The following is a 23,169-nucleotide window of genomic DNA, read 5'->3' on the forward strand; positions in this document are numbered from 1 at the left end:
GTGACTCAGTGAAATGAACACAAACAGTTCATGACAGCCTGCTATGACTGAACTAAACTTGAACAACTGCAGCACGGGTAAACCGAGAGCTTAAATGAGAGGATGTGGCGAAACGTAAGTTCATTTCATAACAGAAAGTCGTAATGGTTTTTAAATAAGTGAATCATGCTTCAGTTGGGTTGCAAAACGTACTTGTAAGAAATTTTTCAGGTCATGGTGATGTTTAAACTGACTGAAATTATGATTGCTGACTATTATTTTCATATGTTGAGTCTAAACTTGGAAAGATTGATTCACGTTTAAGATCTGAACTTCCCATCACTACTGTGTATTTAACCTCAGAAGCAGCCTTGCACACATATTGTACTTAAGGCTGCTATCTTGTGGGCTGCTGTATTTGAATTTGATGATGGGTAGATGGTAGTGGTAATGTTATTGTGTCAAAACAAACTTTTGGTCGAGTTTTTATTATACAATATTTATTCTGATTATTTTAATCTTGCACCTAACAAATATTCTAACTTACAAACAGACAACAACAAACAAAATACTAAAACTAATAAAAACTAAACTAAAACCAAGCAATTTCAACATATAGAAACTTTAAAAACTAGTAAATCTACCTCTAAAAACTAATTAAAACTAACCGAATTTGAAAACAAAAAGTCAAAACTAAAAACTAAAAAACTAAAACTAATGAAATATACAAAACTATTATAACCTTGCACAGTCTATGAGTGTTTCCCACTACTGGGTTGCAGCTGGAAGGGCAACCACTGTGTATAAAACATATGCCAGAATAGTTGACGGTTCATTCTGCTGTGGCGACCTCTGAAACAGAGATTAAGCTGAAGGAAAATGAATGAATGAATGAATGTCTGGTGCATGAAGAGAGAAGAGTGTTTTTACTAGTGGTTTGTTCAGCCCACTCACCAGTATGAAGCACACTCAGTCTATTGAACAGTGTTTTCCTAAAAGTATTTGTAAGAAAGTGTCTGGTGCATATAGAGAGGACAGAGTGTGTTTCTGAGACCTTATCCAGAGTGCTGAGAACTGCAGATATGTTTAGGTCCTGCTTGCCATAGCCTGCGCTCATATCCAGAGTCTTCACTTGCTTGCCATTGCCTACAGAGATTTGCCCATGCAAGGCTGGTGTCCAGGCTGTGCTGATGGAGTATGAAGCTTTTACTCCACGCTTACCCAGCACGCTCCATCCTCCAACCTGGAACGATAGCAACATGAGATTATACACTTGTTCTGATGCTGCTCCAGGGGGACCATCTGAAGTTTTCGCAAGCCATGCTTATTTTGGATATATACCCAGGTCAACATTTCTGGAGACGCAAAATACAACCCAGGCTCATTCTGAAAACGTCCTGCTATATACATTTCTGGAGAGCGCCAAATACGTCCCGTCTTTTTGCATTTTTTGTTTTCGCAAATCTACCAGAGGCTGCTGTGTATGATTTTTGACATCTCAAATGTCTCTTGCGAGTGCCATTCGCACCTGCTCTTCTCATGTAAATCCACCAGAGGCCGCTGTCGACTGACCGACTGAACCACCCTCCTTCCCTAGACCCAACCAATAGTGTTTTCAAAAGCACCGATTGACCCACCCATCCACAAACCGACAGTTTTAAAAAGCAATCCAGAAAAAAAGCCCTCTGATTTTTACCACGTTTTCAGATTTTACCACATTCTCACCCTGTTATTTACTTGCTTATTTTATGGCTTCTGTTTTTGTCTTTCTAGAACCGTTCTTCACCAGACTCAAACCCTGTTGCTATAGTCAACTTCTCTCTGCATCTCAAGTCCGCCAACAAACATGGTGAGCTAACTGGACAAACTGGTAACAGTGGGAAAGCCGCCCACACGAAGGTAAGCGGTCAGCTGGTATATGTGAATACCGCCCCGTTGCATCATACCACCCCGTAGCATTCGTTTTAAAGATGAAATGCAGCCAAATGTACTTCTGGCTACATAATTCGCGATCTCCAGAAATGTATATGGTGGTACATTTTCAGAATGAGCCTATGTTGGCAAAATATGTACCCAGAGCTAAGTCTGCTTGCAGGTTTTGTTTTCGCAAATCCACTAGAGGCCACAGGGCAATTTTTAAACCTATCCATAGCTAAGTTACTGAAGAGGTAGTCTAACTGTACATATAGTATAAACAGTTGACTATACACATGACCTAAAACAGACTATACAAATGTGTTACATTCATGAGTAAACATTTGTGTTATCATTTTTAGTCTTTGTGACATGGATGGCTGCACTAAGAGCATGTCCAAATCCACTTTTGCTATTTTAAGGATGGGAAAACTACAGAACGATCTGGATTCTTCGGTGAAGAAGGCATAGGATGAGGTAGCAGTTTTTATTTTTATGTAGACAATAATAATTGTTTACATTTTAATCCTTAAAGTACAGATGAACCGGAAGCTGCGACCGTTTTTTTTTCGTTTTGTGATGCAGATCCTAGAGAAACGGAATATTAAATGAACAGTGGGCATGGCTTGTTTTTCTACTGCGAGCTGAATGGACGTAGTAAAGTAGGCATGTCTTTCAGAAAGATGGAGAAATTGGTTTAGGGAGAGTTATTACAAGCTAACAGACTCCTCCTCCTCACCATTTCTGCTTGTTGACAGTTGGAACAGCATGGTGAAATAAGTTAGCCACGCCCAATTCCTAAGATATACATAATCTAAATTAACTGAAAACAAACAGGAAGTACATTATCAGATTTCAGTTAAAGATTAGAAGGGCAAACTATTTTTTTTCCTAGGTAAGCAGTCAGCAGTAGCACGGAAATGAACAGAGGGAATTAGTGGTGCCATACCATCCAATAGCATTCGTTTTACAGACAAAATGTCGCCAAAAATACCACTGGGTATACAGTTAAAGTCAGAATTATTAGCCCCCCTTTGATTTTTTTTTTCTTTTTTAAATATTTCCCAAATTATGTTTAACAAATCATGTTTAACATTTTTTATGAATCATTTTAAGGTCAATATTATTATCCCCTTTAAGCTATTTTTTTATTGTCTACAGAACAAACTATTGTTATACAATGACTTGCCTAATTACCCTAACCTGCTTTGTTAACCTAATTAACCTAGTTAAGCCTTTAAATGTCACTTTAAGCTGTATAAAAGTTAGAGGTGTGAACATACACTGGTCTCACGATTCGGTTCGGTTATGATTATCATGCCATCGATTCGGTTCAATTTGATATTGCATCACGGTGCATTGACGATGCTTTCCATACACAGTTCGATTTTTTCTTCACAACACAAGAATTTTTATTTTTTTTAAATCTATAAATATATTTATATATTATTTGTAATACAATTTAGTCCTTTAATACCAGCAATAAGATATATGTACTGTACCATTAATTTTACCAGCTCAAAGAAAACACTCTTATTGAACGTCTTAAACAAAACTCCAATACATGCACAGAAGACAACATGAGCATTTATAGCAAATAAACTAATGTAAATATTATCCTGCTTGTTCTTTGAGCGCTGTCGAGAGAGTTCTTCTATGATTGGTCATTGTCCTCACCCGCTCAACAGAAAGGGCTGCGATTGGCTCTAAATCTGACAGCACTGTTCACGATGAGTGACGCGGGAAGAACAGCCACGGGTAAAGTGGTTATCACAGGTAATTCGTATTAGACGCGGTGGAGAAAACTCGCACTACAGGCATGCTCGTGTCTGGATCCACAAGTATCGCTTTAACAGCCGACAGGAGAGGAAAAGTTACCTCACAAACACACCAGCGGGTCAAATGTCTAAAGTGAGAGAAGAGAGAGGCAGAGATGGAGTTTTACCAGCTTTCATTTCTTCATCAGTGTCAGCAAAGGACTTGTCCAGTAAACTCAAAAGCAGTAAACAGTGCACAATTATCTGCTTTTTAAGTAGTTGGAGCATTTTATTTTCTCGCCCTCGCCATCTTCGCCATAGTATTCTACCGCGATATAACGCATAGGAAATAAATGACGTCAGTACGTAATTACCGGTTAAGACCAACGACGAGATGATCCCAAGGTTTCCATATCCTGGACCAGGCCGAATCCTGAGCAGCTACTGTGATGGTCATGGAAGAGTGGAGAACATGAGACTGATTCCTGTGACGCTCCAGAGACAGACGAGTCTTCGCTGAGGCCAGCTTCCAGCCTCCGCCACTGAGACTGCAGCTCTGCACAAGACGTTTGGCCAGCGGAGAAATTAAAATGATCATGCCCAACTGAGCCTGGTTTCTCTCAAGGTTTTTTTTCTTCACTCCCGCCATTAGTGAAGTTTTTTTTCCCTCTCCGCTGTTGCCACTGGCTTGCATGGTTCAGGATCTATAGAGCTGTGCATCGTTGCATTTGCTCTTCAATATTTGGACTCTCAGTAGTGATTATTAAACCACACTGAACTGAGCTCAACTGAACTGAACTTAAACACTAAAAACTGAACTACACTGTTCCTATTTACTGTGACCTTTTATGTGAAGCTGCTTTGACACAATCTACATTGTATAAGCGCTATACAAATAAAGGTGAATTGAATTGAATTATTACTGAACTGATTTAGAATTGTCCGCGTCTGCATCGCGGTGCACCGAAGAAACTATAAATTTTGTAATAGAAGTGTCTTGAAAAATATCTAGTAAAATATTATTTACTGTCATCATGGCAAAGATAAAATAAATCAGTTATTAGAAATGAGTTATTAAAACTATTGTTTAGAAATGTTTGAAAAAAAAAATCTTCTCTCTTTTAAATAGAAATTGGGGTAAAAAAATAGGGGGGCTAATAATTCTGACTTCAACTGTATATTTCATGGTCTCCAGAAATGTAGACCTGGGTACGTATCCACAATAAACCTGTGCTGACATTTCTACCACTCAGGCATGAGAAGCTCTCAGTGAGAAGCGTTTTAATCAGGTGTTGAGCAGAAGATACGGTACACCCACCTTGACGTAACTAAAAGTTGGCGTGAAAAGATGAAGCTGGCCTTGTCGTTCTTTACCCCTGTCCTTGTAGAAACCCTCCAGTGTAACACCTCGGATATTTACTAGTTTCCTTGTGGTTACCTCAGAGCTGAACTGTGTGATGCCGCGTTGAGGCTGAGCTAGTTTTTGAGCTGCGTACACATAGAGCCAGGGTGTATCCATGTTGAATGAGCCTGTGGAGACAGATAATAGCAAGCACACGTTGACACAAACTGTATGAATTCATGGTACTTTTTTAAACGGGTCATTTACAACTAAACCTACTAAAGATGCACCACTATCGAATTTACAGCAATACAGAAAATGCTGAAAAATAAGAAAGAAAGTTCTTTGCAGCTTAGTGACGGTCAGTTTTGGGTGTAATACAATTTTTTTTTTGCGGTAAAGCAGTAATATTACTTATTAATATTGTTTTTTATATATTATTACTTATTATGCTGGTTCATTCTGCTGTGGCAGCCGACTAAGCCAAAGGAAAATGAATGAATGAATGTTACTCACTACAATCTCAGTAATGTAAGATACAACAACGTATTTAACGAATGTACTAAATAATGAGATTTTTTAAGAATGTTTCAAGGACTTTAGATAAAAAAAATACACTGGTAAAATAATTTGTACATTTACTGTTGTTTACTGGAGTTCGATGATTTGCCAGATTTTAGAAAGCTTGTCAGCAAAACCCCTGTCAAAACCTTCAATGAAAAGTTAAGCTATATGTTCATGTACACAGTGTCACAGATTTAGCCATGCCGTAAACTCATATACTATTAGGTAATTAACTAATAAAGTTATGGCAACTAATGCAATAATGTGCACCTTTAGTAAAGCTATTTTGAAATAATAATTCTTGTGAAAAAAACTTATACAAAATAAACTTGAATTGAATTGAATTAAACACACACACCTTCCCACTTTTGAAGGGAAGTCTTTGTTGAAACATCTTTCCAGTGGACACCGGCTATCAGAGGCATTTGATTGTTGTAGTTGATTTTCAGGTGGGTGCTGCTTTCCGATTTTTGTGTCTTGAAGTTATTATGCAGAAGCTGAGTTCTGTAACTCTGTCCTCTGTCCAGAAGACGCAGGCTGAGCTGAAAGAAGAAGCATATGTTATTATGGCACATGAGTATACAAGACCACAATATGAGCAAGCAGAGTGGATGGACACATTCTACATTCACTGTGAATATATTTGGTAAAATGTAACCTCCACTGCGTAACTGGTGAGGTCTGGTCCAGACTGGTTTCTGAGGGACTGATTAAAGAGGATCCTATGTTTGTTGCTGCTCTGGTTCCACTGTTTTCCATAGCTTATATCAAGAGATGACTGGACGTGGACCGGGCTCCTTTCGTGTTTGAAGAGAATCTGTTGGCGGAAACAAACTGAGATAGATCCAGCTGCAGACCCACACGCATTTCAGGCCGTTAGATCCAGACTACTAGATCCAGGCTTGGTCACACCATATCTGGTCAATGACGGATAGTCATGGTTTTGTATCATTAAATTAGCTATTCCAAGAATGTCCACATAAATTATATTTATACTACCTGACAAAAATCGTGTCATCAATCTCAGTTATAGTTGTAGTTAACACATAATAACTTGACTTCTCCTTGATCATTTGAAAAAGTGTCAGAAGGTGCATTCTTCTGATGAATCATCTGTTAAACTGTATCTCAATAATCACAAATACTGCAGAAGACCTATTGGAACCTGCATGGACCCAAGGTTCTCATAGAAATCAGTCAAGTTTGGTGAAGGAAAAATCATAGTTTGGGGTTACATTCAGTATGGAGGCGTTTGAGAGATCTGCAGAGTGGATGGCAACATCAACAGCCTGAGGTATCAAGACATTTGTGCTGCCCTTTACATAACCACAGGAGAGGACAAATTCTTTAGCAGGATAGCGCTCCTTCTCATCCTTCAGCCTCCACATCAAAGTTCATGAAAGCAAAGGTCAAGGTTCTCCAGGATTGGCCAGCCCAGTCACCAGACATAAACATTATTGAGCATGTCTGGTTTAAAATGAACAAGGAGACATTGAAGATGAATCCAAGAAATCATGATGAACTCTGGGATTCCTGCAAGAACGCTTTCTTTGCCATTCCAGATGACTTTATTAATAGGTTATTAGTCATTGCAGAGAAATATGGATGCAGTCCTCCAAGCTCATGGGAGTCACACAATATTCATTATTTTTTCACTGCACCATGACTTTATAATCTATACTGTACATTATTTCTGTTAAGTGACAAGATTTTGATCTAAGCAAATTCAGACCTTACTAACCTAATTAAATAATTAAAAATTAAGGCATGATCATATTTAATTAGGTAAAATAAGTGTAATCTGAAGGCCTTTTTCTTTCATATAAGTCACTTCTGATACCAAATGATCAACTAGAAATCAAGTTATTATTTGTTGTTCCAAAAACTTGGATAGGCGACAAGACTTTAGTCAGGTAGTGTACAGTTGAAATCAAAAATGATTAGCCCTCTGAGAGGGGTCTGGCTACAGATTAAGTGCAGTGCAATCTGAGCTGCATCCAATGCTTTTTAATGGGTTCACCTAACCCCACCCCTAACCCTACCCCTCACAGTGATGTCACTTGCTCCATTGTGTCTGACATCGCTGAATAATGCAATCTCAGCTTGCATCATAAAGGCTTCATCCAGGTACTATTGAGCCCTCCTTTGATTTCTTTTTCAAATATTTCCCAAATTATGTTTAACAGAGTATGGAATTTTTTACAGTAATTACAATAATATTTTTTTCTTCTAGAGAAAACCTTATTTGTTTTATTTTGGCTGGAATAAAAGCTGTTTTTAATTATTTTAAGGTCAATAATATTAGCCCTCTTTATCCAAAGTAAACAAAATAAATGTCTTTATTGTCACTATTTATAAAAGTAATGCATCCTTGCTGAAGAAATGTAGGCATTTCTTTTTTGACATTTTGAACATATGTTTACTTGACGGTTACACAACATTTTCATAGTCTTTAAATTTAAGCTTTTCTCAGAAATAATCCATGAAACCAAAGAATTCATTTGAGTTATTGAGACAATAAACATTACCTTGTGGTTTATGCTGATTAATTGGGAGCAGTGGAGTTCATGAGCTGCTGTTACACGATACGTCTGGATGGAGTCCGACTCGCTGTGAAGGTTCTGGGTCATGTGACACTCTTGCATTTTCTCTAAATCTTCTGAAAAAAAGATGCAAGTGTTTGAAAAGTCTATTGTGTTTTGTCTTGAAATGGTGCATTATTATTGTTATTTAGAAGTCACTTACCTTGTACACCGTACCTAACCCTAACAGCAGAACTCCACTCAGAACCCCTTTGCTTTAATAACCCAAGACCTCTGACACTGACAGCGCTGGGTAAAAGAAATCCAGCATCTATTGAATAATGTCTCCGGCCATCTTCCAGACTTCTCTCCAGCTGCACTGTGAAGTGAAGCAGAACATGGGGAGTTGGTCGCAAATCGTAATGGCTTTGTAAGTCATGTGCCAGAGAAGAAAGATTAAAGCACATGATTTTAGAAATAATATAATATCCTATTGATTTTGTCAAACTTCCAGCTTTAATTCAACCTAATCTATCCCAGTGGACCCCTTGATAACAAAACAACATCAAATTGACATTGACCTCAAAAAAACTTGCCTGAGAATGATGCGTCCTTGTTAAATACATTTTTAAGTAAAGTCTGTATTGCAAACTTCCTGCTGCGGGCATGTGTGGTGTTGACTGACAGGGAAAAGGGATGTCCATCTGCTACTACTTTGGCATCAAGATGAAAGTGGGTTCTCATCTCTGTAGCAAGATTCACAGTCTCCAGTAGACCCTTGGACACAATGGTGAATGATTCAATGAGTTGTGCTCTTGAATTAGATAACTCACTGCAAAAATCTTTTTATTACTTTGTTTTTTGTCTTGTCTCTAGTCCAGATATCTAAAAATTCTTAAAGCAAGAGATGTATTTTAGACAAGCAAAACATATGCTAAAATTAAGTGAGTTTTTTCCTTAAAACAAGCAACTTATACTGTCAATGGGGAAAGCAAATTAATCGTGTTATTCATTTTGACATGAGATTATTTTGCTTACCCCATTGACAGATTCATTTGCTTGTTTTAAAGAAAACATCGGAGGCTGAGAGAGCTTAATGTGCTGCAATTTAAGAAAACATAGGCAATTACAAAAAACGCCAGCAACTTAAGAAGAGATCTTATTTCGTTTGACAGCACACGTGCTGCAAATCCTCACAACGCAAACACATTAACGCACTGCATTTTCTCACAACACGAACATTAATAAATAGCACTGAAATTTCCAACAATGCAAACATGAATAAATCGCAGTGGCTATTGCTCAGTGAAGTTGTAGGTGAGTTTTTTCCTTGTTTATTTTAACATCCCGATTCCCATGTACTTAGTATTTATTAGCCTAAATAACCATAACCTAAATAGACGGGTCCGTCACGTTTTAGGGTCTCCTTGAAACATTTCCGTTGTGTTGCAGTGCGTTTTCAAAAAAAGTTTGATAACACTTTATTTTGACGGTCCATTTGAGTTTTCGTAGACTGTTTGCTTAATATCTGTTGATACTGCTCCATCAACAGGCATTTAACTAACTAAGAAACTTTGCAAGTACGTGTCAACTCACACTAACCCTAACCACAACCTATTAGTCTACTCATGATCTAATGAGAATTAGTTGGCATGTAGATGCAGTGTAACTTAAATTCAACAAACGGACCATCGAAATAAAGTGTGACCAAATGTTTGCGTTGTGTGAAAATGCAGTGTTTTTTTTTGATGAACTGATGAAGATCTTTTCTTAATTTGCTGGTGTTTTTTGTAATTGCATGTGTTTTCTTAAAGTGCAGCATGTTAAGCTCTCTCAGCCACGGCAGAAAACACATATTAGTAACAAAATGTCATGTCATATGGCATATTAGTGCTTAAAACAAGACAATGGGCTCAATTTTACAGATCTAGACGCAAAGTCTAAAGCGCATGGTGCAAAAGCATTAAGGGCATGCTCGAATCCACTTCATATTTTAAGGACGGAAAAATACACTTTGCGCCCCGGCGCATGGTCTAATAGGGTTTTGCTTATTTTCTTAATGAGTTATGAGTGTGTTTTGAGCATAATGTGCATTAAAACAATCAGAGTCTCATCTCACATTCCCTTTAAGAGTTAGTTGCTTCACACCATGGCATATTTGCTATTTACATGGCGGACTTTGTGAGTGTAAAAACTAAATGCTTCACTAGCTAGAAAACAGTTACAGACCATCTGCAGCGCGAGGATAAAAATGAACCTGCTCCATTCTGCCTCTTTACTTTACTTTTACTCTTTTACTTTCGTGGATAAGGAAACGGTGTTGTATGCACTTCACTGAAGACATCCTACATATTTAATTTCATTTGTCAGGTGTAATTGTTAGGCTATTTCTAAATTGAGTTCTAATTTCCAGAAAAGTGGACAAAAAAACTGTTATATCCAAACACACGTCCTATTCTTATGTCCCATATGGTGATGCATACGTCTCCAAAACCCGACAGGTGGACTATCTAAACTTGTTTTTATTAAAACAAATATAAATATGCAGATGATAAATAACACTGATAATAATAATAACATTACACAAATGCAAATTGTCATGAATAAACTGAAAAAAGCCCCCCGACATGAAGGCATGGAGGTAATCCTTTACTTTTTTTCACATGTAAAGATATTTGTGTATTGCTGTACATTCTGTGTGTATTAAGCAATGTGTAAGTGTTTGGGCCTGCATAGGCGCATAACTATCTCGCTCTGCACTGGACTTTAGACCAGCTTTTAGTTGGTCAATGACGCGGCCTATATAAGTTCCTCAAAATCACCAGGACACCCATGAGTCCACAAAGTAGCGCAAATGGATTCTCTATTTAAACAACGTGGTGCAAAACATAAAAATTAGGGTTGCACTGGTTTAAAAATAGCAACAAATCACGCCAAACATTACGCCTTATTTCGCTGGGTGTATGATAGGGCCCAATATGTTTTGCTTTTCTAGAAAATGTCTCTTGAATTAAGGATTTTTAGATATCTGGACTACAAACAAGACAAAATAAGCCATTTTTGCAGTGCTCTTAATAAAGATAGCACAACAACATTTCTTGAGACTCAGCAATTCACAAAAATGTTCTTCTCACTTACCTTGATAAAATAATGGTGGATGTTGTCAATCAGTAGTTCGATTCTACCTGAACGCTGGTTGTTCATTTCTTCAAGCTGAGCTGTGGAGACAAAAAGATTAGACAATATCTTTCACATTCACAGAGTTTCGCTGGATACATGTTATCCTGCCTGGACCATAAAAGCAATTATAAGTGTATTCTTTTATTGAGATTTATACTGTGATTGAAAGCTGAAGTCTTCCATTGATGTATGGTTTGTTAGTATAGGATAATATTTACTTGAGATACGACTTGAAAATCTGGTATCTGAGGGTTTAAAAAATTTTAATATTGAGAAATTGTCCTTTAAAGTTGTGCAAATTAAATGTTTAGCAATGCATTTTACAAAACAAAAATTGCATTTTGATATATTTACAGTAAATGTATAAAATATGTTCATGGAACATAATTTTTGCATAATAGTCTATTGATTTTTGGCATAAAAGAAAAGTTATACATTGTAAAAAATGTAAAGACAAAAAGACAAGACAACAAATATTTTTATCTCACTTTCACTTATACTTAAACTTATACTAAATATAACTTGAAGGGAACATATTTTGCAAAAATCACTTTTATAAGGGGTTTAAACACAGTTGTGTGGCAGCAGTCTGTGAATATAACCAGCTTCTAATAGTAAACATAATTCTATTTTTTTTGTTCCATTTAACTTAATAAAAACAGTCTGCAGAAACAGTTTGATTGACATTCTTCTTTTGCATGTGTCATCAGAGGGGTAAAGACCCGCCCATTAATGAGGATCTCTCCCTCATTAGCATATGTTTTTGAATCTGCCACTATGCTGACACATAGGCATTTTTAGCTCTGCCCTTTTTTTAAGGGGACCTGGGAGCCCAATCTCATTTGAATTTAAAGCTAAAGTCACCAAAATGGCAAAATTTGGATCAAAGCCTAAAAGGGGCAGTTTCAAAGACTTATAAAACATTATTTGTAAGGTATTTTGAGCTGAAACCTCACACACACACTCTAGGAATGTCAGAGACTACATCTTGTAAAAAAGGGCATAATAGCTCCCCTTTTATATTTCATGTCACTTTGCTTGATGTAAGTTGAGATGACTAGAAAAGTTAATTTTATTCAACTCAAAAATTAAAGGCAGCAAGCAATGTTTATGCACTGCAAAAGGTGAAAACTCCAGATTGTTACAACTACATAAAGCAATTAGATTCCACTTAATTCCTTACAGATGTCAGTAATTAATAAGTTGGAAAAGCTTTATTCTTTTAAGTGTTAGTTATTTATTTAAGTTAATCCAATTAGGCTGTTTTCTTCAGTGTGCAACTCTAGCAAATAATACATCAATACAGAAATTAATTTGTGAAGCGCTTTTAAAACCTTGAATGAGAATGGCTTTCAGTGGATGAGTTATTTTCAGAATCAGCCTTTTCGGAGTGAGATTGACATCCAGGGATACGTCTCTGTGGATAGTGGATTGTGGTGTTCCAATAAAAAGAAGCAGTGTGGCTTCCAGTGGCATCCAGAAATGTCTCTGTTAAAGATTCATAATAAAGGGCAATTAAATGACAATGTATTTTTGACTTTCTTAATTTGAATATTGTCAGATATCCTGCAAACCTGGGGTACAAAAGTATAGGCTGCCTCCAAGAGGTACTGGTTGAGACCTTTGTCCAGTTTTTGAAGTCTGAGAGTAAAAATAACTGGACCCAATGGTGGAAAGCTTTTTCCAATCAGTGTCAAGGGATAAGTCAGATCAGAGCATAACTGCCATCCAACCATCTTAGACCCTGCAAGAATAATCATGAAAAACTATATAGTCAAGCCCAAAATTATTCATAACCCTGGCAACATCTGACTTAAAGTTAGTTTTACTCAACCAGCAATGTTTTTATTTGGACTGGAAATGACATAGACTTTTATAGACATTTGAACAAAAACTGTAGGTCAGAATTTGCCAGGGGTATGAATAATTTCAGGCTTGACTGTGTATATTTGTTTATTTCTTTCCATAAAGAAATGAAAAAAATGTACATTTATTGTGGTAAATTGGTGACACGGTGGCTCAGTGGTTAGCACTGTCACCTCACAGCAAGAAGGTCACCGGTTCGAGCCTCAGCTGGGTCAGTTGGGATTTCTGTGTGGAGTTTGCATGTTCTCCCCGTGTTGGTGTGGGTTTCCTCCGGGTTCTCCGGTTTCCCCTTCAGTCCAAAGACATGTGATACAGGTGAACTGAATAAACTAAATTGTCTGTAGTGTTTGTGTGTGAATTTAAGAGTGTATGAGTGTTTCCCTGTTCTGGGTGGCGGCTGGAAGGGCATCTGCTGTGTACACATATGCTGGGTAAGTTGGCAGTTCATTCCACTGTGGCGATCCCTGATTAATAAAGGAACTAAGCTGAAAAGAAAATGAATGAATGAGTTGTGGTAAATTTACTCACATGTTTTAGGAGTGCAGGTGTTCTTCTCTTTCAGGTTTCTAGTCACCACGAGCTCCTCTTTACTGTCTCCACTGACACGAAACATTCTGGAGCTGTCTCGTGAAGACATTCAAGCAGCAATTTAATAGTCTTAAACAGTCTCAACAATTTAAAGTATTTCAATGAACTGTTTATGAGCCAGTCCATTTATTGTGCAATTCTGAGTGTGCTCCACACAAGTGAATGGGCTTGACAAACCACCTGTAGGACACTTTCTAGGGGAGGGGTGTCCCAATTCTCTTTGGCGTGAAGGTGTAGGGCAGGGCTATTCAATTAATTTGTCATGGGGGCCAGTACATGAAAGGCATCCCAAATGAGGGGCCCAAATGAAGTGTTGACAACAGCAATAGGGTATATGCCGAGCTAGTGTTGTTCCCATGCTGATAAACTTCCGGTGACCTGTTAGTGTATGTTTTTTTCCATTTTATACAATTCCTTTTACAGCATCGATGTTGTAATGTAATTAAAATACAATCAGCTAAATAGTTTTTGGCATTCATTCAGTTGCTCAAGCGTAAAACGAGACAAAAAGCCGTTTACTCGCTCGCGTCTGTCAGAATCAGCGGGCTAGCGCAGAAACTCCATTGAATTTACTGGGGTAAAATAAATACTCATATTATAAAGACATGGTGGGGGAAAATGTAATTTTATGCAGTGATTCTTGTACAATCTGAGACCCACTTTATATCGGATTTCACTCAGCCAGTGGAGATCGCTGATTTTTAAAGAAAACAGACCTTAAATGCGCAGATTTTGCAATGGCATACAGTTCACTGGAAGCGCTTAACCCAGGTTACTGGCAAATTTGAAGTCCTTTAGGCATACTTCGTCATATACCTTATATAAGAGCCCATATGCTATAATTTTGCTCCTTAAAACATCCACATTGTATTTTTCTACATTAAAATGTTAATATGTTGTATTTTGAAACTACATAACATCACTGCATTGTACAATGGGTTTTTTTAATAAACATATTCAAATGTTGAATTTCAAAGCACGACAAAAGCAGTGCATTGCTTAAGTAGACTTCTTCTACATTCAGACACATTCATATGTTATGTTTTAAACTGCATAACAATTAGTCTGAAGAATAATCATGGTTATCATGATTATGATGCATTTAATAAATTCAAAACACTGCTAATTTAGAAAATCACGAGAAAATTGCTTATATTTTAAAGTGTTGTTTCTTGCTGCTCAGTAACCAAATACAGCACAAAATATTAATAAAAACAAACAATAGTCCATTTCTCTCTTTGGACTTAAAAATAAAAAGGTTTTTGATTTAAACATGAGTGATAATTTTACAATGAAAATAAATGACAGAACACTGAATAAATAAATTAAAATAAGAGTAAATGAATGAAAATAGTTTTTGTCTAATGTTAAATTAAGCTGTATATTAGCTAAGAATTTAACTGAACTGTTGTTATTATCTGCGTTTATACATAATCGTTTTAATAATTTGTAATAATTTGTCTAACGGATCTTTTCTTTACACTGCACTGAAAGCCACGCACAACTCTCATCGCTACAGCGTGAGATCGTTTCTCACGTGTGCCTGGAGGGCGCAAGTGCGTTGGTCCGCTGTACAAGCCGTGCGTGCACCGCTCCCAATATGCGCACGTCTCCATTGGAAATAATAAACTTATCATTCTGCTGCCATAGTTAATCCAATGTGCGTGCGTATTAGCCTCGGTATAAGCTAGGAGCTTTAAACAAGCACACAGTTAGCATAACTATGTTTAGTTGCAGCAGTTTTGTTCCATGCAACAGAAACACAGCGTTGAGAATCCTTTACGATTAATTAACTGTAATGAATTATAGCGCAGCTAATAGTGAAAACGGCTAATCATTGCATCCATATTAACGATATCAGTGCATTGCACAAAAAGCCTTTTCTACAAACATATCCAAATGTTTCCGGCTGCTCGCGCCACTCGCTTAATGTCAAACTCACGCTCTGCGCAGCCTTCAAATGCAGCTCGTGCTGTATTTAACAGACGCACGTCACTTCAGAACTATAGCAGCCGTTTTTTTGACTGAACTAAATTTATTTTTGATGTCTTGGTCACACTATTCGGTGGGCCGGAACAAATAGTCTCGGGGGCAGGGTTCGGCCTGCAGGCCACCAATTGAATAGCCCCGGAGTAAGGCTAAGGGGAATGGCTATATAACACTTCGAACAGAGATTTTTCAGGACCACAATCAAAACCAAGGGGTAAGAAAAGCCACAATGGTAGCAAAGCTGCACCCGGAAGTAAGGAGATCCACACATTAGTATTTTTTGTCATTATTACGAATTTTTACAATAAACAAGCACATGTTTTAATACATTCATAAAAAAACGCTAAAATAAAAAAAACGCTAAATTTTGCTTTCTATAATCCCTAATAATAACTCCCACAACATTCTGACACTTGATGACACTCGAATGCCCTGTCAGAAAAGTGTAGTGGCTGGGAATGAGCTTTCTACAGTGTCTGCTATAATGTTAATGTTGTTTTATTGTGTTTACATAGATGAATATGGCCACTGTGTAAATGCATAGTACGGTTACGATCTTATTGCCACATTATATCATTATGATAACATAATATACACCTTCAGTGATTTCCTGAAGAAAAATACCAAAAAATAACTCAACTGGAATAACTACAGCAGTCGCCATCGTCTGATCTCAAATAAAGCAAGAGATCGTGATGACATATGATGATGTGTGCAGGTGCTGTAGTGCTGTCCCAATTCTTAAGGGTAAATTTTGAAGCCCTTCCCATTCATACTCTGTTTCAAGGGACAAGGGGAAGGGGTAGGGGTACAATATAGAATTGGCATTGGGCCTTGATCTCACTTTATGGTACAGGCCCCTGGTTTTTCTGTGCTGTGGTTAAGTTCCCATAAGCAACCACTGCTGACAATAGTGCCATTTTTAAAGTCCATCGGCTAACTAGTAAAATTCTAACATTTAAATTTAAAAAATGAATACTTGATAAAAGTAAAAGACTAATTCTTTTGGCAAGTTTTGTTTGCTTGCTTGTTTTTGTTACTATATCAGGACAGTTGTGCCACCCTGACACTGTGGCCTTTATTTTCTCTAAATAAATAAATGTTCATTGTTCAAGCTCTTGTCCTCTCCAAACTGGACTATTGCAACTCTCTGCTAGCCGGGCTACCAGCTAGTTCTATCAAACCTCTTCAGCTGCTTCAGAACGCAGCAGCACGAGTGGTCTTTGATGAACCCAAAAGAGCACATGTCACTCCGCTACTCACCCGTTTGCACTGGCTGCCAGTTGCTGCCCGCATCAAATTCAAAGCTCTGATGTTTGCTTACAAAGTGACCTCTAGCTGTGCTCCTTCATATCTGCTCTCACTTCTGCAGATATATGTGCCCTCCAGAAACTTGCGTTCTGTGAATGAACGTCGCCTCGTTGTTCCATCCCAAAGAGGGAAGAAATCACTTTCCCGAACTCTCACATTCAATCTGCCCAGTTGGTGGAATGAACTCCCTAACTACATCAGAACAGCAGAGTCACTTGCTGTCTTCAAGAAACGACTAAAAACGCAACTGTTTAGTCTCCACTTTCTCTCCTAATCTGCAATTGCCTCTCTGGCTATACCACTAACTGTGCCCTCTTTCTCTCTCTCTCTCTCTCTCAAAAAAAAAAAAAAAAAAAAAAATTTCTACTAATGTTTTGCTTCTTAGACTTTTACACACCTGAAACTTGTCTATAGCGCTTGTTCACTGCTGCTCTTATAGTTGTGTAAATTGCTTCCTTGTCCTCATTTGTAAGTCGCTTTGGATAAAAGCGTCTGCTAAATGACTAAATGTAAATGTAAATGTAAATGTATATATTTGAAAAAAATCTGTTAGTATTGCTCATACTTGAAGGTCAGTATATCCATGACATCTTCTGGAGTGTTGAGAACCAACTTCAGGTTCTGCCCATGGTGCAGATATACAGCTCCATCCAAGCTTGTGGACGTTTTGAGTTGAGTGACCCACTCTAATCCCACACGGCCTATTGCTCCGTCCACTCCAGCTCTCACAGAGATGCCAACCAATGCACTGTTTAAGAAGAGGACATAGAGAATATTATGATTTCAAATGTCAAATATATTCAAACATATACAGCACTGTGCAAATGCCCTAAGCACTATACCAGCTTTGTTGGCCAAAGACTTTTTTAGTCTCTTTATTAAATATGAACAAAAAATAGGAAATATTCACAGCTTGAACTGTTTTGTTCTAATTGTCCTAACACTTTCTGAAATAATGTGCTGTTTAATATCAGGCTTTTTTAGCACTTTCCAGAGTTCTTCTTTAGATTTAGAGTGCCATATCTTTCTTTTTCTGTCCAGGTGATCTCATACAGCCTTGATAATATTCAGGTCTGGACACTGTAGAGGCCATTTCATGACTGTCTGTGTTTCATCAGCTGTTTTCTTTCTCCAAATAGAATGTCACTGCAATTAGCGGATCATTATTATGCTTAAAATGAAAACTATAAATCACTGAAGTCCTTTCCAAAAGGCATAATGTATTAAAGCCTGTACTTTTCAACATTCACAACTCCATCAATTCCGACAATAATGCTAACAACACTGCTAGAAATGCAGCTCAAACCAGGACAAACAGCCTCTCTCCAACATTCTTTCACGTCTTAAACAATTAAACCAAAATAATTCAAACTCTAATCTAATCTAACTCCTATCCCAACAAACCATACATCAACTGAAAGATAAGATATTCACCGTCTATAATTCTCAATAAAAAAATTAAATAATAAAAATGTACACTTATGTAGGTGCCAATGGCCTAGTGGTTAAGTGCGCCGACATATAGCACCATTGTGCTCATGGCGACCCAAGTTCGATTTCCGGCTCGACGTCCTTTGTCGACCCTTCCCCTTTCTCTACTCCTAATACTTTCCTGTCTGTAACGTCCACTATCCTATGCAAATTAAAGGTGAAACCCCCCTAAAAAAATTAAAAAATGTACACTTATGACTGGCTAAGTGGTAAAGGGTCACATATATCCATTATACTATCAGTAAAACAACAGAATTAATGTTGGCCTAAAACTTTTTTGCACTGTACTGTGTGATTTGCCAACACAACTTCAGTGTGACAGCAATACATAAATAAACAGCAATAAATTAACCTTCATCATACCTGGGTTTGATATAGCCAGCCAGTGAGAAATGTGACCAATTCTTAAAGTTAGCGATGCCTTTAAGTCTGAGAGAAAATAGAGCGGACATGTTGATGCTTAGCCTCATGGGTAATCCGGAGAGGGATGGTAAAACCAGTTCCTCTGCCAGAACAACTGGCTTTTGGCTGAGTTTTATCTCCTGACCCTGAGAAAAGGAAATAAATTATAAATATCATTATTAAATTGAATTCAGCATTAAAATGTCATTAAAATTAATAATTCTGTTAGAAAATTATTTGTCAGAGTGTTGAAACAATTGCTGTGACAAATGGAACAATAAATTCTGCTGTGTACCGAAATATCCTGGAGGAGAATGTTTGGAAATCTGTTTGTGACCTCAAGCTAAAGTAAACTTGAGTTCTGCAGCAGGACAATGATCCAAATCACACCAGCAAGTCTACTTTTGAATGGCTGAAGAAAAACAAAATTAATACTTTGGAGTGGCCTAGTCAATGTCCTGACCTAAATCCAATTAAGATGCTGTGGCATGACCTTAAAAAGGTGGTTCATGCTTGAAAACCCTCCAAACATTTAAGTAGAATGTTTTGATTTTTTGATTTACTGAAAAAAGTGATCAAAAAAATATTCATGACACAATTTTAATGACCTCACGACAATCATGTTTTATGGCAGATCTGTTGTCTTGGTACTGTAATATAATAGTTTAATATTTTTTTTCACACAGTCAGTAATGAAAGTAGAATATTGTGTTCTTACCTTTAACAATTTGACAACAACACCAGCTGTACTAAGCGACAGTTTTCTCTGATACGAATGCAGGTCATCACAGGTCATAAAGGTCATGTCATTACCAAACATCTTCACGTTTATCCAGCATCGAAGGGTTCTGTCCTTTTTCCTCTGTTCTGTGAACTTAAATAGAAACCTGGTTATTTAAAGCCAAATTCCAAGCATAAATTACCATCTGCAAGACTCTCACCTTAGTCCTGATGGAGCTAAACGTTGTGGACTCACAGCCATCACCGTCACTGTTTCTCTCCCTCTGCTTCATAGAGTCTGCTTGAGCTGAAGGTCTGGAGTGATCAGCAGATGCTAAAGGTTGCTGCTCAAACAACGCCTTAAGGACAGGCTCAAGGTTTTCCATTCTAAGGCTAATCTACAGAAAGAAAACAAAAATGTCTCAATGAATAAAACTGTTAGCTACTATACTGTAAATTTTATATAAACCTGGCTAAAATTAAGCAGCTTCTCACACAGCCTTGAAAAGTGTTTATATCATTGCCGTTAAATATTAGCAATTAGTTACATTTCTTTCAAAAGTGAGTAAACCCGTTGCCTTAAAAGCAACAAGTTGACTTTAAAAAAGTGAGTAAACTCAAACTGTTATGCTGACTTAACTTTTTAAAATGTGTACATAGTTTAATTACTTAATAAATTTAAGGCAAATTGGTTTACTCTTTTTTTAAAGTCAACTAATCGCTTTAAAAGCAATGTGTTAACTCACGTTTTAACAGAGTCAGCTAACGTGTAATAAGCATAACGTGTTTTTTTATCTTTTAAGTAAAGTCAACTAATTGTTAAAAAAGCAACAAGTTATTCATTTTTATAAAAGTAAAGTCAACTAATCGCTTTAAACGCAATTCATTACTTGCTTTTTTACAAATATTTTTTTGAGTCAACTAATCGCTTTAAAAAATAACATGTTTTTAAAATAACATGCTTTTTAGAGTGAAGTAAACTAATCACTTTAAATGTAACATGCTCACTTTTTAATGAAGTCAACTAACTGCTACAAAAGCAGCGAGTTACTATTAAAGTCAACTAATCTCTTTACAAGCAATGATTTACTCACTTTTAAAATTAAAGTCAAGTAATCACTTTAAAAGCAAAACATTTACTCGCTCTTTAAAGTAAAGTCAACTAATTGCTTTTAATGTAACGTGTTTAATCATTTTTTTAAGTAAAGTCAACTAATTTCTACAAAAATTAGTTACTCGATTTCTAGAATAAAATCACCTAATCACCATAAAAGCAATGGGGTACTCTTTTTTTTTAAGTAAAGTCAAGCAATTGGATTAAAAGTAGTGTATGCAAATATATAAATCATATTTTTACAATTCTTTTCATTTATACTACATTTTATTTCAATTTATAGTTTGTTAACTTTATATTATTTGACATTTGAATTTGAAACCCCCTGCCCATAGATGGCTCATGTTCTTACATTGTAATGAATGATTGTAAATAAAGAATAAATGAATTTTTCTTCACAAAAATCTGTATTCACTGCTAAATAACTGCATAAGACTCCAAAAACACAGTAAATGAATAAGCAAGATTTTTGATTTTATGTTTTGTGGAAAATGCAACAGATGTTTATTTCAATTTTTACCTCCAGAAGATTGAATGCTCTGCCTAGGATGAAAACAGTCAGATTTGCCATAGCATAACTGGGAAGAAAAGACTGAGGGGAGAAAACTAGAGCTCCCTCCATGTTAGCAGCAGCCACTCCTGAAGCAGACACAAAACAGAGATGTTACAAATGGTAGAAAATTAACATGTTATAGATAGAAAGAAAATGTTATACTGCATGAAGTACCTGTGTCCACTGTGTAGTCCATATGAGAAGAATATTTCCACGGTTCTGCTTCAAAGTCTCTGCTAATAATATCATCTGGAAGTGACTCCATCAAGTATTTCTTCAGAGGGTCTTCTGTTTTCTGGATATTGAAAAGGTGACTCCAAACAAATGACCCAACTAAGGAAATGTCATAAAGAACATATATCTTTTATTTTAAAGGTTGTTAGAATTATGAAAGTTGAAACAAACTACTTGCAGAAGTTGCAGTTAAAGACAAAAAGTATCATCCCTCCTGTGAAATTTAAATGCTTTTTCAAACATTTCATAAAAAAGTTTAATAGAGAAAAGATTTGCCATGATGACAGTTACAATATTTCTTAATATTTATATGTATATATTTATAAAGTGGTGTGAAAAAGTGTTTGCCCCTTACTGATTTCTTGTTTATTTACAAGTTTGTCATATTTTAAAGTTTTAGATCAACAAAAAAATTCAAATATTAGTCAAAGTTAACACAATTATGCATTATGCAGTATTTAAATGACGGTTTCTATTACTAAGGAAAAACAAAATCCAAAGCTACATAGCCTCCCTGTTAAAACATAACTTAACTGGTTAATCACACCTGAGATTAATAGAGCCACACCCAGGACTTATTACTGCCACACCTGTTTGCAATCAAGAAATCACTTAAATAGGACCTGCACTTTTGGTTTGGCAAAAATCAGTAAAAAGGTCTGTACAACTACACTTTTACTTAACCTAAATCAAAAATTTCTTCATTAAGTTGTGAGCAAAACTTCAAGTTCACCCAAGAAAGCTTCTGCCAACTTGTTACTGTAAATTGAGTTAATCTCAGTCCTCCTCACTTGAAAAAATAAAGGTTGCAGTATTTCTAACCCCAACAACAACAACAAAAATAATAGTAACACTAATAATAACATTAATGTCATTATTAACAACTAATAATGGGGGGGGGGTTGGGCACAGCTGCAGAAAAACTTTTAATATGAATTTTCATCTGACATTTACCTAGTTCGCTCTACAAAAAAAAAAGCTAAGCGCATGTGGACTGTTAATTTGTATTTAACTGTTATGTGTATATATATATGGAAGTTTTTTCCTAACAAAATTATTATGAAAATTCAAATGCCCAAAAAGATCAAATAATAAGTCGAACTCTCAAAACAACTACACTGAAAAAAATTATTCAAAGATGATTCCTTGGATTTACTAAATTTTTTTACGTTGAGTGGTTGTAAACAATTTATTTGGGCTGAATTTAAACAAACAAATTAAGTTGAGCATTGCTCAATTTAATTTGTTTGTTTAAATTCAACACAAATAAATTGTTTGCAACAGTTTTGCATGCAACACTTTTTTCAGTGTACCCAAATGATAAATCAAATGCTCAAACCACCAAATAATAAATCAAAATGCATTCTCAATTGAGAAATCTAATGTAATTTTCATGATCAATTCAGAAAATTCCTGTAATAATTAAATGACAAATCAAATGCTCAAACTAATTCAAATGGAGGAACAAGTTTCTGGTTCTCCCTGATTACACATACACAGCTGGAAGCTCATGATTGACTGATTACTAGGACTATAAAAACACCACACTCACACAGACTCTTTGCTGAGTGTGTTTTTTTCCCTGTGAAGCATTACAAAGTGGTTTTCCCTGTTTGTCCTGCCATGTTTTGATCCTTGTCTTG

General features: G+C 36.5%; 1 protein-coding gene across 1 annotated transcript in view; it reads right to left on the reverse strand.

The window, feature by feature from the left end:
- LOC130234526 (uncharacterized) overlaps positions 1-23,169 on the reverse strand; it is a 41,758-nt gene that overhangs the window by 16,323 nt on the left and 2,266 nt on the right. The window contains exons 3-16 of the mRNA XM_056464755.1: positions 21,467-21,625; positions 21,260-21,378; positions 19,847-20,023; positions 18,867-19,051; positions 17,578-17,760; positions 13,653-13,744; positions 12,833-13,002; positions 12,593-12,746; positions 11,217-11,296; positions 8,675-8,855; positions 6,215-6,405; positions 5,915-6,098; positions 4,969-5,180; positions 1,034-1,222 (exon numbers count right to left, since the gene is read on the reverse strand). Of these exons, the coding sequence (XP_056320730.1) occupies positions 1,034-1,222; positions 4,969-5,180; positions 5,915-6,098; positions 6,215-6,405; positions 8,675-8,855; positions 11,217-11,296; positions 12,593-12,746; positions 12,833-13,002; positions 13,653-13,744; positions 17,578-17,760; positions 18,867-19,051; positions 19,847-20,023; positions 21,260-21,378; positions 21,467-21,625 (2,276 nt within the window). The remainder of the gene's footprint in view (positions 1-1,033; positions 1,223-4,968; positions 5,181-5,914; positions 6,099-6,214; positions 6,406-8,674; positions 8,856-11,216; positions 11,297-12,592; positions 12,747-12,832; positions 13,003-13,652; positions 13,745-17,577; positions 17,761-18,866; positions 19,052-19,846; positions 20,024-21,259; positions 21,379-21,466; positions 21,626-23,169) is intronic.

The sequence above is a fragment of the Danio aesculapii genome, chromosome 2, assembly GCF_903798145.1.
Source record: "Danio aesculapii chromosome 2, fDanAes4.1, whole genome shotgun sequence".
NCBI lineage: Eukaryota > Metazoa > Chordata > Actinopteri > Cypriniformes > Danionidae > Danio > Danio aesculapii.